The sequence below is a fragment of the Neophocaena asiaeorientalis genome, unplaced genomic scaffold (assembly GCF_003031525.2).
Source record: "Neophocaena asiaeorientalis asiaeorientalis breed wild unplaced genomic scaffold, Neophocaena_asiaeorientalis_V1.1 scaffold14, whole genome shotgun sequence".
Lineage (NCBI taxonomy): Eukaryota > Metazoa > Chordata > Mammalia > Artiodactyla > Phocoenidae > Neophocaena > Neophocaena asiaeorientalis.
The window spans coordinates 7,149,891-7,164,792 of NW_020175192.1; the positions used below are offsets into that span (position 1 = coordinate 7,149,891).

General features: G+C 42.2%; 1 protein-coding gene across 1 annotated transcript in view; it reads right to left on the reverse strand.

The window, feature by feature from the left end:
- Positions 1–14,902, reverse strand: part of UNC5D (unc-5 netrin receptor D) — a 584,073-nt gene that overhangs the window by 22,942 nt on the left and 546,229 nt on the right. Inside the window, exons 14-15 of the mRNA XM_024765069.1 lie at positions 10,206–10,355; positions 2,760–2,924 (exon numbers count right to left, since the gene is read on the reverse strand). Of these exons, the coding sequence (XP_024620837.1) occupies positions 2,760–2,924; positions 10,206–10,355 (315 nt within the window). The remainder of the gene's footprint in view (positions 1–2,759; positions 2,925–10,205; positions 10,356–14,902) is intronic.

Sequence of the window (14,902 nt, forward strand, 5' to 3'; positions counted from 1 at the left end):
TCTTGGATAAGAAGGTTGACTTCCTTGAGACTGTTACATCATGTAAAACTGTGATGATATAATACTAATCCACAGAGCTCTGATGGTTATATGTGAAAGCACATGAAGTAGTGCCTGAAACATAGTGGCTTTCAAAAGTTATTAATTTTCCTCTGATGTAGAAAATGATGGCCAATGAAATTTGCCTAAGAAATAAGAGTTTGGTACAAAGAAATGGGGATGCACTGGGCCAAATTTCAGCAGGGACACTTAAAGCAATTAATTAAATGATCCTTACAGGATCAAACAAGTTAATAAAGCTTCTAAAATGCAGTAGCCTACAACTTAGATTGCTGTAGTCCACCACTGAATGTCTAAATATTATTTTGCTAACTCTGCCTCCATTTACCAAGAGGTACTGTGATGTCATGTTCTTTAAGGCTTTCCAAAGTGATCGTAAACTTTGTTAAGCATTAGAAAAGGAACTGGAGAGTAAAGAAGATTATGTTTATTAGCTCATTTTCTATTTTTTTAAATTAATTCATTTTTGGCTGTGTTGGGTCTTCGTTGCTGCGCGCGGGCTTTCTCTAGTTGTGAGCAGGGGCTACTCTTCGTTGCGGTGCACGGACTTCTCATTGCGGTGGCTTCTCTTGTTGCGGAGCATGGGCTCTAGGTGTGCAGGCTTCAGTAGTTGTGGCTCATGGGCTCTAGAGCACAGGATCAGTAGTTGTCGTGCACGGGCTTAGTTGCTCCGCAGCATGTGGGATCTTCCCAGACCAGGGCTCGAACCTGTGTTCCCTGCATTGGCAGGCAGATTCTTAACCACTGCGCCACCAGGGCAGCCCCTATTAGCTCGTTTTCTTTCCATGCACTTCAAGGGTTTATTAAGCAAGGAGCAAAGGTGCCAGGATGTGTCAACCGTATCACATTCCTTTCACACAAATATCCTGTAATAGCTGAAATTGATCCTCAATATCTGGGTGCCTTAGATAGTAAAAACCTTTTAAACCTGGAATTCTTTTGTCGACCTGTTGACAGGTATTTAGGGCAATTTTCATCAGAGGCATCTTTATGTCCTGCCTTTTCACTCTTCCTTCTGAAGTGCAGCTCTTCTTAGATTTTCTTTTTTGTTTTTATTTGAAAACTCCCATACAATTTGTATTTTACTTTGAAATAAATTGTCTTAAATATGCCATGACTGTTCAAGAAAGAGACTCTAAAAATATCTTGCCTGAGGTTTCTGGATCTACCTTCCCTGTCGGAACTGTTAGCACATAATGCTAACTGGCAATAACAAATGCAAATATGGTAGAAACATGTCAGTTAAGACAGCTATCAATTTTGAGACATGCTTCTTTGGAAAGCCATCCGTACTTTAGTGAAAACTATTTGGGGAATTAGCCACACTCATTTTGCATAAACAGTGAACTGCAATGAGAAAGGAGGGAAGTGATAATGCTTGTAGGCTACAAGTTTTTGTTTGTTTGTTTGTTTGTTTGTTTCGCTGTACGCGGGCCTCTCACTGTTGTGGCCTCTCCTGTTGCCGAGCACAGGCTCCGGAAGCGCAGGCTCAGCGGCCCTGGCTCATGGGCCCAGCCGCTCCGCGGCACGTGAGATCTTCCCAGACCGGGGCATGAACCCGTGTCCCCTGCATGGGCAGGCGGACTCTCAACCACTGCGCCACCAGGGAAGCCCAAGGCTACAAGTTTTGAGAAAAAACCGCACCTGAAATTGAGTTGTACGGATACAAAATGCATTAAACCTTCTGCTGAGCTTATATATTATTTATATATGTATACGTGAATATGTATGTGTGTATATGTATGTATATGTATATATACACATACACGTTCTAAGGTGAATGATCCAGTATGTGTGTTTTTCTAAACTAGCCAGGGATTACCTTGGAATTGCTAAACAATGTGTTACCAGCTCCCCTGATTCTCCCCCTCAGCTACTCCCTCCCTCTACCCTCAAATAACCATTCAGGAGGGAATGTCATTGTCTACTTGATAAACTCAAGTCCAGAGCCATGGAGTCATTCAGTGGTTTAGGGCCAATCAAAGCCATGGCATTTCAGGTATCTTTTTGCAAAAGTTCCCAAGTGAATTCTCCTCTGACTCCCATTCTAACCCTGCCCTTCAGTTATATGACCTTGGAGGAAGTCCTATCCCTTTTTGCACTGCTGTGTCCTTCCTGTGTAGAATGAGATTATTATCTACTCTGTCTTATATTATTGTATTGATGAAATCTAGGCTTAATGGAAATGAGGATGTGTAGAAACCCTGATCCTGGAGGGTAAGAGAAATCGTAAGACAATCGGGAACCAAAGCCTTGAAAATGAAATAACACAGACTGGGCAACTGACTTCTGAACAACTAGTCAGAACTGGCAGAAAAGCAGCCCACTGGTGACCTTGTGTCTTCTTAGGGTATGTGTCTCAGTTCAATAATAAATCTCAGCTGATATTCCATGTCTGCCATGAACTGTTAGATTGATTGTAGTTTTGTGTGTAAAAAAGCCCTGGACAAATTCCTTCCGCAAAGGTCCCTCCACAGAGCCTATGCTCTGATGGGTTGTGTTTCCCCGCCCCAGTGGGCAGCTCAGTTCCATCCTCAGCCTGAGAAAAAGTTAATTTTCCCTTATCAGTAATGAGGATTGAAAGAGTGAGTGCCTTTCGAAGCTCTTTCATGCTATATGTATAGCCCAACTGAGACAGGTATACAATCCTTAATGTCCTTTAGAAACGGGGTCGGATGACCTGTAGACGAAGGACTCACCTCAAGGATTGACGTCTGCACTTGGAGGATCTGTTCATGGCCTTTGAGCTGCCGGATGCAGATTTTGCAGGACAGCTGGGTGGTGGTGGGTGTGTAGCGTTCCAGGGAGAAGGCACAGTGCAGGGGCTGCCGGTTACCGCACCACACGCGGGAGAATGGGACTTCCTGCGGGGGAGACGGGGGAGAGAAGAGGGCAATGGTGTGCAGAGCCCGGCTGAAGTGAGCAGAGAGCAGGAGGGACCTAATCACAGTAATTAGGATGATGATGATGGCGGTGATGGCAGGAGAGGTGATTGCCTAAGCGACTCCAGTGGAATTGTAGAAATAATGTTCCAGCATATGCCGAGCAGCACAAAAGTAATTAACGTCAATTCCAACGGATAACATTTGAATTCCAAAACCACACTGCCAGAGCTCAGCTTTCACTTGGTGACTCACACAGTTAGAAAGAATACCATCAAAAGTTAATCGTCGTGTCTTTCCATGACAGAAATATTCTAAAAGACTCCTATGGGTAGATTCCTAGGATTAGATGCCTACTCCATCCTTCTACCTAAGCCCGGGGTAGGATGACATCTTCTCACTTAAATGAAAATTATGCTGAAGAACTGACTGGCCAGAACTTATGCCCATACCACAAACAAATGCCAAATTGTATAAACATAATGTTGCTAATGTATCCGGCATAAAAGTTATACCTACTGCAGAATCATACACACACATACACACACACCCGAGCGAGACACACACAAACACGACAGGCTACCCCAGAACGGTCTAGTTTGCCAACTCCTCATTCATTCAATTCATCCATTCTACAGTTACGTGTACCATGCCTACTGACAGCCAGACACTGTACTAGATAAACAAGAAAAGAACAGTATGAATTGAGGTCTGGTCCCCACTTTCAAGGGACTTACAGACAATTGAGTGGCAAAAGCAATTTTCACTAAATGAGGGGGGAAATTGTAAAATCTATACACATCTCCCTTTTCCCCATGACGAGCTGGTGCTTGCCACCAATTGGCTCAGGCACGTGGCTTTACACTAAAGTGAAGTAGAGGTCAGTCACTGATAATCTTCCATGTCCTAAAATGTCTTTCATTCCTACTCAGATCAGGCTGTGGTCCTTGGCAATGACCTCATATTTCCAGCCCATAGTAATCTTCATTCTCCCTTCTTTCTCTTTTCCGCATCCCATTCATTTGCTCTTTCACCTGTTGCTACAAATACAATTTCCCCCGATACTGATGCTGAAAGGCAGCAAAAGATGTATCAAGTCTAGAAGTCTGAGTCTCTGAAGTGTGACTGGCGATGGACTCAGCAGGTGTCTTAAGACCAAAGGCCATGATTAGAATTCAATCTACCCACTTTGAGGAACTATGAGTTACCTAGTTATCCCTGAGCTCCAATCTGTACACTTGTTGGTTTCCTCATTTTCTCTATAGGAAGTCTCACAGACCCTGATTTTGGTACTTGCTGGGGGCGGGGGCGGGGGGGACCAGCAGGGAGGGACGGAGTTTAGATTGTTGCAGACTTGAGTACAAGAGAGCCAGCTTTAGGGATTATGAAGGAACAAACTCACGCATTAAACCCTACCACACATCCCAGCAAGGGATGTAAGGGTGTCGTGTTTTTGTTTTGTTTGTTCTGAAACCTGAACCAAGGGAAAGGCAGTGGATCTTTGTCTCAAGAAGTAGAGACAGGGACTCAGAGAAGGTCTATATGTTGACACTGCAGACTTTCATCGACTTTATCCCCGTGCAGAATGTGCGCTGTTAGGAGGCAACTCTCTCTCCACCATCCTCAGTTCTCCCCTACATGGCAGGGGCTGGAAGCCTGAAAACTACATTTCACAGCTCTCTCCAGCAGGGGGTTCACATTTCCATTCTGCCAGTGAGAAGTACTTGTTTTAAACTTGGAAGGAAGAGGAGGGAGCAGAAGCCTCTTCCTCGCTGCTCCTCTGACAGCAGCGAGCAAACCCAAAGGGTTCAGCTGACAGCACATGTGAGGTTTGCAGGGGCTTCTGAGAGCCGTCTGCTTCAGGGGTGTTGTGTTTTCCTGAAATCACCAAACTTGCTGGTTTCCTTATATCACTAGTGGCTTTCTCTGACCTTGGCTCTCCTAGGCTTTCCAAAGGCTTTATAAGCACATAAATCCTTTGATTACATTTCCCCTTGATTGAAATATCTTTTCTTGACCCAGACCATTCTCTAATGAAACACCAGTGGCTTAGAAGAAGTTCTCTTAGAAACTAAGATGAGCTGGGCAGCGCTGGATGGTTCACTAGTGGGTTCCACAGAGAGGCTCTCATCCGGGGGCAACTCTGGGAGAAGCATGAAGCTGATGGTCACTAAGGAAGCGTGTGGCTGTGGCACAGCTTGCTCACGCCTCCAGCAAGACAGCACAGGTCCAGCCTACTTTCTTCCTGAACTGAGAGTTTTTCTTATGAGCTCTTCCCTCTCTCTCCTAGCAGCAGAAGGCACTTCGGATCGGTGTGGCCTCCCAGCAGCCTTTAGAGGAAGTCGTTCCCTAAAACACTCAAAAATGACTTTTCACCTGCCCCCAATCCTATAGCAGATAAAACAGTAATAATACGTATTTACAAGGTCTGCCGTTTCTCCTCATTGTGTAATCCGACGCTTTCCACGCTCCTCCATGGTTTAGGAAACCACGGGTAACTCTCACTTCATATCTCAGCCTCCAGCTCTTGTGTCTCTGTCTCCTGAACTCTTCAAAACCCCATCTGCTCACATACGCCCAACTGCCATTTCTCTGTGGAGAACTCCCAACAGCTACATCTCTGGTTTTTATTTCATTATCATCCATCACTGACATTATACCCCTAATCAATTATAAACAATTGTAAACATTATACCCCAAATCAACCAACAATTTTAGCTGGCCTTTCCCTTCTCAGACAGGTCTACCTTTTGAAAACGGATTATCACCATCTCTCTCTCATCGTCATTCTCCTCCAGTTTTTCTATCTCCACGCGTAATCTTCTCTGATGTCATCATGGCTAACTGGGAGTAAAGTGTTCAGCAACCTTCCTATCTTCAGTCTCTACTACACGAGTTAATGAGGGGGTTGAGGCTTGACTGGGGAGGAAACAGAAAGCAGTTGATAGGTATTCTTTAGGGAAGAGCTCATGGTCTCTCTTTTACCTGTAATCATGAATTGAGGGGGGGGCACTGATGTGACCACATCACCTGGGAACTCTGCTTTCATTACATGATTCCTCTGCTTGGGGGACCAGAATGGCCCCAGGAAGCCTGTGTGATAAACACAGCCCCCTGGGACTTCCCTGGTGGCCCAGTGGTTAGGACTCCGTGGTTCTGCTGCAGGGGGAACTAAGATCCCCCATGCTGTGCGGCCAACAAAACAAAACAAACACAGTCCCTTGCCTGGCCTTCAAGGGCTTCTTGCATCCTCGATCACCTCATCCTCACTCTCTCCAGTCTCAGTGTACAAGCCCTCAAACTCACTCCCTTCCCCAAGCCGGTACATTTTGATAGAGTTACTCTGTACCATCCCCTTCAACGAAAGTAACTATAACAGAGGGCTCTACGGTTCGTAGGTGTTTTTGCCTAACTAAGCTAACTAAGGAGGTTTTTGTTTTCTAAATCTGAAATTTGAGTCATTACAGTGTAATATCGATGTTTGCACTTCAGGGCTCCAGACAGAGCTGAATTCAAGGTCCAGATCTTAAACAAACCTACATTTTTTCTGCAGTAGCTTTGAATCCTAGGTAATGCTTACCTTCCTTAAAAAAAAAAAAAAAAAAAAAAAAAAAAAAAAAAAAAAAAAAAAAAAAAAAAAAAAAAAAAAAAAAAAAAAAAGGCACTGACCACTTATTGAAAAGTATCTTCTGTGGTGTCACTTGCTAAATTTTGTATATTTTCTCCTGAGAACACTGGAAAAACCCACCACAGAGATAATGTTTTCTTGCAGAAAGACGTGAGAATCAGCAAACAAAAAAATTCTTCTCTTTTCTCTTTCCATTCTACTGCACACAATCAAAACATTTAAAAAATCTGATATTGAGACAGTGTCAAAAGAATATCTTTTAATTGTTGAGTAGCAGCTACCAGTAGTGCTCAACAAAACACTGAAAAATAACAGAATTAGAAGCACTGTGATTAGTGTGTTTTCAGGGCAATCATCTTTGCTTTCATTTATTCCAAAAAAAAAAAAAAAAAAGGCAAAACACCAAGCTGCTCACTGAGCTGAGAGGAATTATGTGGAAAGTAATACAAGAGGACAAAGTGTAGCAAAGTTCTGGGTGTTTAAAGAATTCCGGAAATGTTTTCATTTTGAGTCCCATTATAATTAGTTTCCTAGTAGATGGGGACCATGTAAATCATATCCTAGCAGGAGACAGACACTGGGTTCTCCAGGATACGTAGCATGCTGTAAGACAGCTGCTTTTATCCTACAGAGGTGACAACCTGGCTTGGTGTTTTGTAGGATTTAGACAATAAATTAATATTTTATCGCATACTGTTTACTACAGCTTCTTCACCCCACAGGCAGCAAGGAATAAAGGAAACGATGATGAAGTAGCTCTCAGGTCCCAGTAACCTACTGAGAGCAGAGTTATTTCCCTCTAAAGGAGGGTTGCTAAGTCTTCCAAGGGGACAACAGCATATCACTAACTGTGGTAGAGTCTTAAGAAAAGGGGGCATAATTAATTGCTTATTTTGGAAGGACTAGTGTTGTGGGCTTCATTTTTTTCTTTGAATCAAGGTTAGTGGGGGCTATGGTAACCAGATCTCCTAAGAACTCACATACCCTTCCCTTTCACCCATCATACCCGGTTTCACAAGCAATAAGGGTTGTAGCCTAGCATTTTATAAACTGTCGTCCTCCAGAATCGAAACCAACAAGATTTAAAATCTAGTTGGTCCTAATATGTAGGCTCTCATCACATAGCTCTGGACCCAGTCTTGAACTCACATCATTCTAAAAACATCTCTTGGTTGGTGTCTGATAGCACAACTATTCTATGCACTAGATACCTCCCTGAGAAATTCCACCTTTCCCAGAAGAGAAAAGGAAGGTTTTTTTTAGGAGAGTAAGCTTTGGGTGCCAACTGGAATATGTCAATTCCCAGATTCCTGATTTGAAGTTAGAGAAAGGGAGAGAGGAATAAGAAGAATACCAGAGGTCTTCTACCCACTGACTTAGAAGATGACAGGGACATTTACCAGTTGAAGGAGAGACCTATAAATGATGTCAGGAGTAGTGAGGTTTTCTGTCTCCACAATAGTGCTCTGTGAGCCCTTATCCGCTAAGCCTTAACAAAAAGCCATTCTCTATTATCCACACCGAGTTTGTCAGCGCACGTGATGTTCTCCATGAAGTTCAAGCATTCTGAACACAAACCCTCCCCAGAGTGTGAGAATCTGATGCCTAGAGCAAACACAGCATGGCCATTAAGACAAGCACAACATGTAGGCATACTGCTGGGGGTTCAGTGATCACAGGAGCAAAGAAATTGGTTCTAAGGGTGGTGAAGAGAAAGGAAGAATAGAGCAGAAAGCCATTTGTGGGGAAGAAAAATGAAGTGGAAATGAAAACTCAGTGGCAAGCCTCCTGGTGCAGAGAAAATTAAATTGTGTCTCAGCCTTCCAAGACGCTTTCAAATTATGCTCAATTACAGAAGGCAAACGCTTCTAGTTGTTCACAACCTCTATGTAATCCAAGCCATCCTGGCAGTAAAGCTGGCTGGGTTTTCTTGCTAGCCAGTGCCCTTTGCCTTTGGCCGGCCCTGTTGCATCCTCTGGGGTGGGCAGGCATTAACCTCCACCAAGCCTTTTCTACCTGAGGCTCTCTTTGGAATCCCTGGTGTTGGAATTGTTGTTTAAGTGCCACTGAGAGGTTATGGTTCTTTCATCTGATTTTTTTTTTTTTTTTATCTCCAAGCATTAAACTTAATAGTTACTTTGGACTGAGTCACTTTTACTAGGATCCAGTGAAATGATGCCCTTAAATCAATAAAGATTAATACACAGAGGAATCTGCATGACTCGGAATTTGTTTTAATAATACCCTGAAGTTCAATTTAGACTAGAAACTTTGAATACTGCTTTCTGGGAAACAGAGACACCTAGGTCTAGAACATCATAAATAATACACTTATTCATAGAAAACCCATCTCCATAAAAAGAAATGTGGTAAAGTTTTCAAAAAAATTGTACAGGGCCCTGAGAGAGATTCTTGTTGCTTTGAATGTGCTAAAGTTATACATAGAGGGGGCAATTCCCAAGGTAATGAGAAATCTGAAAAGTAAATATAAAAATATGGCCTTAACCAATTTGAAAATTCTGAAGTTTAGAAGTATAAGGTTGGTGGTACAACTTCTTTCTAACTCTCATGGCATGGCCAAGGTTTTTCTCTTTGAGATTTGGCTTATTTCCATCCTGACAAGCCGGTATATCTTGTGCACGGTTTTTAGAAAATGAATGCTGTAAAGGTGGAAAGGTTACAAAACCACAAGGCTCTGCAGGTTATGCTGGTGGGAAGAACAGAGAAGTCTGAAAGCGTCCTATGAGTCCAGATCGATATGAGTCTCCCAGAAGCTTACCCAGAGTGAGGGAAATGTCCTGTCACTTGAAGCACAGATGACTCTAGCTTAGGAAACGGTGGTAGACCAGCTGGCTGCTCCTTATGACACTACTTATCACTGGAAATTTTCATAGAATTCAGTGACAAGATCACAAGTTGATATCTTTTCATGCTAAGCAACTACTCGAAATCCCTACAAATGATCCAAGGAGACTCGTAAGTCATCCTGCAGTTGTTTTTAAAGTCTCTAATAATGAGGTGTGTGAACGATCACACATAAATATTTTTATAGTTATAAAAAGATTCTAAGAGGCATTGACATTGCTTTGTTTTTCAATTTGTGATTTCTTCTTCCCATCTTGCTCAATTCACCTGGCAGCAAGCACTTCATATATTCAGGACAGAATCTCTTGTTCCCATCTGGCTGGCCAGAGCTCTCTCTACAACTCAAAATTATCACCCTTAAAAGGTTTCTCCCTGACAATCCAGTTCATTTGTACTTGAACAGGATTAAAACTGTGTCTCGTAATGAACTGATCTGAATCAAAACAAACCCACAAACACATCCTGCTCTGAGCTGTTACATGACCACCTTCAACCTATCCCGAGTGGCGATTTAAGCAGGAGAGAGGAGAAATGTCACATTACCTGACACACAAGCCCCTTTTCCCCCCACGTGTTAGAAACCCATGGATTTCTGACAATAGGTTTCATCCCCCGGGTGTAGTCCAAACTGTTACATGTCTGTGACAGCTTTGAAATTAAATCCATAGTTTTAAAGAAGGAGGAAAGTCAAGAGTACCCTCACCAGAGCTTGTGATCTACTTACTGGTTAAAGCAAAGCTATTTCTGTCAGAAACCCATTTGGCCAGTACCTGGCATGCAGTGAATGGTTTAATTCTCCAGAGGAATGGGGGGATATCAAGGACAGAGATCTGAAGACTAAAGGTATTCCCTTTGAAATGCAGCAACTTTGGTTCTTCCAGGAGTTGTCCGCCTTGATGCCTTTCATCTGAAACCACTTCCTAGAGGGCAAGAAAAAGAAAGAAGCACAGCAATAAAGTACCCAATTTCCTCCACGTTTTCCTTCCACAGATACGTATACTCCCTCTCACGTGTCTCCCAGGAAGAGACAAACAGCATGACGAGCACACTCTACTTTTACACCCCACCCCCATCCTTGCAAGGTCAGGACTAAGCGGCTACATACAGGCTGCTGAGAAATGAGGATCCGGACACAAAGAAACAATTGTTCTTCATTACTGTATTGTTGAGGCTTTTACACACACTGTGCCCGTCCTTAAAGCTGGAAGACCTCCTTTGCCCCAAGCAAACTGTAATACTATTGAGCTTTCAGAACTGTGTGAATTTCATCCTGATATCGCCATCATCAAGGGATGTATTTGTACTTAACCTAACACATCATCACATTTCAGGAGAAAGGGAGACACAGCCCCTCCTCCGCTCTGGTTCCCTTGTTTGTCACTAACACAGGCATCATCCAATATTTATCCTTTAGCTCAAAATAAATGTTGCAAATGCATGTATCATGTTTATTTGTAATAATGTTCACAGAAGTTATGCCAAAAGGCCAAGAAAAAATAAGCTGCCAAGTCAGTTTCAGCTCAGAAAAAAAAAAAGAAATCAAATTCCTGAGATAAATACTCCTTTATCTTTCACTGACAAATCTTTATAATTATATCTCATACAAACACAGTTCACATACATTCTATTAAGCAAACCATTTAACTGGTTTCAAATTTCTGGCGTTTAGAATCATCTCCATAAGACAAGTGAAATAATAGAACAGACATGAGTGCTATAAAATGTCAAACTACTGTAGGGGGTGAGGTTTTCAGTGTTAGTGGAGATGAAAGATTTCCCTAAATCCCCATTTAAAAAAATCACCGTTAACTGACTTATAATTTCCTTGCAGAGCTAGGATAAATAGGAAAACTGAAATCCTTTAATGATGTCCTATAATCTTCCCAGAGTTTTAAAAAGGTTGTAAGAAGCCAAGCAAATAGGTTTATAAATACAATAAAACTTACATTTCAATTATCAGGGAGTGAAAACAGCCTCAGGAGTTATCTTTCCCATCTCTTGTCTATGTATAGATTAACAGTAATGAAAATGTTTCTAAGCGGCAGCTTTCCAGCTTTTATCCTTCATGTACACACAAACTGTTAACAGGCTACTAGTGTCTCTTCTCAGGACTAAACGATTCCATTCCAGTGTCATTTTCTCCAGCTCTCGGGGTGTGGAAGGGGTGTGTCTTGGGGCCCTGAGTCAGCACTAAACTTGCTGCGATGATGGAAGTGGTCCATACCTGTGCTTTCCAATATGGTATCCACTAGCCAGAGTGGTTAGAGTGACTAAAGAACTAAGATTTTCACTTTAGTTAATTCAAATGTGGATACGCACACACGGTTGGCAATTACCGCCCTGGACAGGGAGGTGCTAGATAATTCATTACCTTGTGGGTCTAAGCGCTGGACATAATAACACAGTGGTCAGTGTCTAGTGAGGGCTGCAAGCAGTGGAAGGAAAGAGGCAGGGTGGGAGGAAAGGGAATTAATGCCAGACGCTGACTTTAGGTCTTTACGGATCCTGGTCTGTTCCCTCTTTTGAGATTTAATGAGTGTCCAGTGGAGCAGTGCTTGAGCTGGGCACTGGGTGGACAGAAATGAAACGCCAAGGAGCTCACAGTCTAGAGAGAGGGTCAGAACAGCAAGCATAGAGTATAATATAATATCTAACTATTACAGATATGTATATTCCCAAAGGTTAAGGCAAGACAGAGGGTGCCTAACCCAGATGGGCAGAAAGGCCAGGAAATGAATTGGGAAATTAATAGAGGAAGTGATATTTGAACTGAGCCTGGAAGTAAATATAGGGGCTGCTCATGGGAAAGGGAGGGAGAGTGCATTCCAGACACTGAATGGGCTCTGCACAAAGGCACGGAGGCCAGACAGAGCTGGGATAGAAGGTTAGGGTGGAAAGTGTATGGCTGGAGGTGATGAATATTATTATAGGGCAGGGGCCAATCACGAATTCTCCCTTACCATGCTAGGGACTTGTATTTTTGTTTAGACTGATGTTCGGGTTTCAGGGAGTATGAGAATTTCCTGAGGGTTATATATACTCAAGAGGGCACTCATCTTGTAAACCAGAAATGGAAGCACAGGCTTCTAATCACATTTCTGCATGGTCTTGGGCAAGTCACTTAATCTTTAGGCTTCAGTTCTTTACTTGGGTTTATCCACAGCCAAGCAAAATCATTAGCATGGTAATATACTACCTGCTCTTTGCCATTCAAGGTTAGAAACAGGGACAAATAAGAAATCGGCTTATTCAAACCATATTAAAGCCATGGAATAACAACGGTGTTGACTTGTCAAAGTGTATTTGACTGGGTAGGCTCTCTGAAGTGTATCCCTGTTCTTTAAATCTGACTTGCCTGAAAGTACAGCGAAATAAACCGAGGTCAGGCGATGAAGTGACTTGTTCAAGGCCATGAATTACTTGGTGTAGAGCTAGTCTATTTTAATATTTAGAAACTACATAGCATCATCACACTTGAAGGGAACTTAAGGTAGTTAGTGATTTAAAACTTGATTATTTACAGAGGAAAACATGGAGACCCTCCCCCTTACCCCCAAGAAAGTGATTTGCCTGAAGCTACATGGCTAGTGACAGAGCTACTATATCAGAACCTGTTCATGGTCTAAGTAGTTTTTCTACTAGATTTCCCTGCATTTTCCTATACTATGCTTGATTTTTTTAAGAGTCGTGTGAAGGTCAGACTGCTATTAACACTGTCCCATAGGTAATTTTTCATTACTGCAAGATATATGTAAAGATGACATAAGTCAGTCTGTTTTTCAATAAATGCTGGAGAGGGTGTGGAGAGAAGGGAACGCCCTTGCACTGTTGGTGGGAATGTAAATTGGTGCAGCCACTATGGAGGACAGTATGGGAGGTTCCTTAAAAAACTAAAAACTGAGCTACCATATAACCCAGCAATCCCACTCCTGGGCATATATCTGGAGAAAAACATGGTCCAGAAGGAGACATGCACCCCAGTGTTCACTGCAGCACTGTTTACAATAGCCAGGACATGGAAGCAACCTAAATGGCCATTGACAGAGGAATGGATAAAGAAGATGTTGTACATATATACAATGGAATATTACTCAGCCATAAAAAAGAATGAAATAGTGCCATTTGCAGCAACGTGGGTGGGCTTAGAGATTGTCATACTGAGTGAAGTAAGTCAGACAGAGAAAGAGAAATATCGTATGATATCACTTATATGCGGAATCTAAAAAGAAATGATACAAATGAATGTATTTATAAAACAGAAATGGACTCACAGACTTCCAGAGTGAATTTATGGTTACCGGGGAGTGGGGGGTGGGCGGAAGGGTGGAGGGAAGGGATAGTTAGGGAGTTTGGGATTGACATGTACACACTGCTATATTTAAAAAGGATAACCAACAAGGACCTACTATATAGTACAGGGAACTCTGCTTAATGTTACGTGGCAGTCTGGATGGGAGGGGAGTCTGGGGGAGAATGGATACATGTACATGTATGGCTGAGTCGCCTTGCTGTACACCTGAAACTATCACAGCATTGTTAATCGGCTATACTCCAATATAAAAAGTTAAAAAAAAGTTTTTGCCCTGTGGTTATATATACTATCTAAGCCATCCCTGAGGATATTAGGAATTTTTTAAAATGGATATCCACTTACAATTATCACCGAGGAAAATGGTACCTCTTAAAGATTCTGCTTTAGGGCCTCCAATTTAAATATAACCATAATTTATTTTTACTTTTGTTTTTTTGATTACTTTAATCTCCACATACTGAACCAGCTACATACAATTAACAGTGTCTTGTAACCTTGTACAAAATATTAAGCAATTATAGCTATTTTGTAACAAACCAATTACTTATTAAAATGAAGAAGCCCAATAATGAACTCATCACTGTATTTATATATTTGTAAAGGCACAACTGGCTTCAGATTGCAAGCTTAAATCCCTCTCCAAATAGGATAAATTGTACTTAACACAGAATTCCCAGTTACGCCCCTTAAACCTATTGTATTCCGCTCAGGGGCTGGGCCTAGACATTGTATTTTTAAATACTTCTCAGATGACGCCGATGTCCAGCCAGGTTTGGGAATCAGTGGTACAAACAACTCTGCTGAGCTCCTTCACAGTCATTCACACGGATGCCTCACCCCGAGAGTGGAATCTGATATCCATTTGACTTTTTCCTGTCTGCCTCCTATGTGATAAGGGCCCTTGGCTGAACCTCTGAGTCTACTGTTAAATTGATATCTGTGTTAATTAAAGTAGAAAGTAGGGTCTGGCTGGTTTCTTGTATATAAGATGTACCTAAAGGCTATGGTTGGTGGTTTTTCTGTCTCTTCTGTTTCATCATTTCACATTGGCAGTTGCTAGTCATCCAGGGCTAGGAGTTGTGGCCAGGAGAAACTTGTGCTTTGTGCCTCACTGAGCCATTTATGTTGATTTAATGAGACAGGCCGCGATATTCA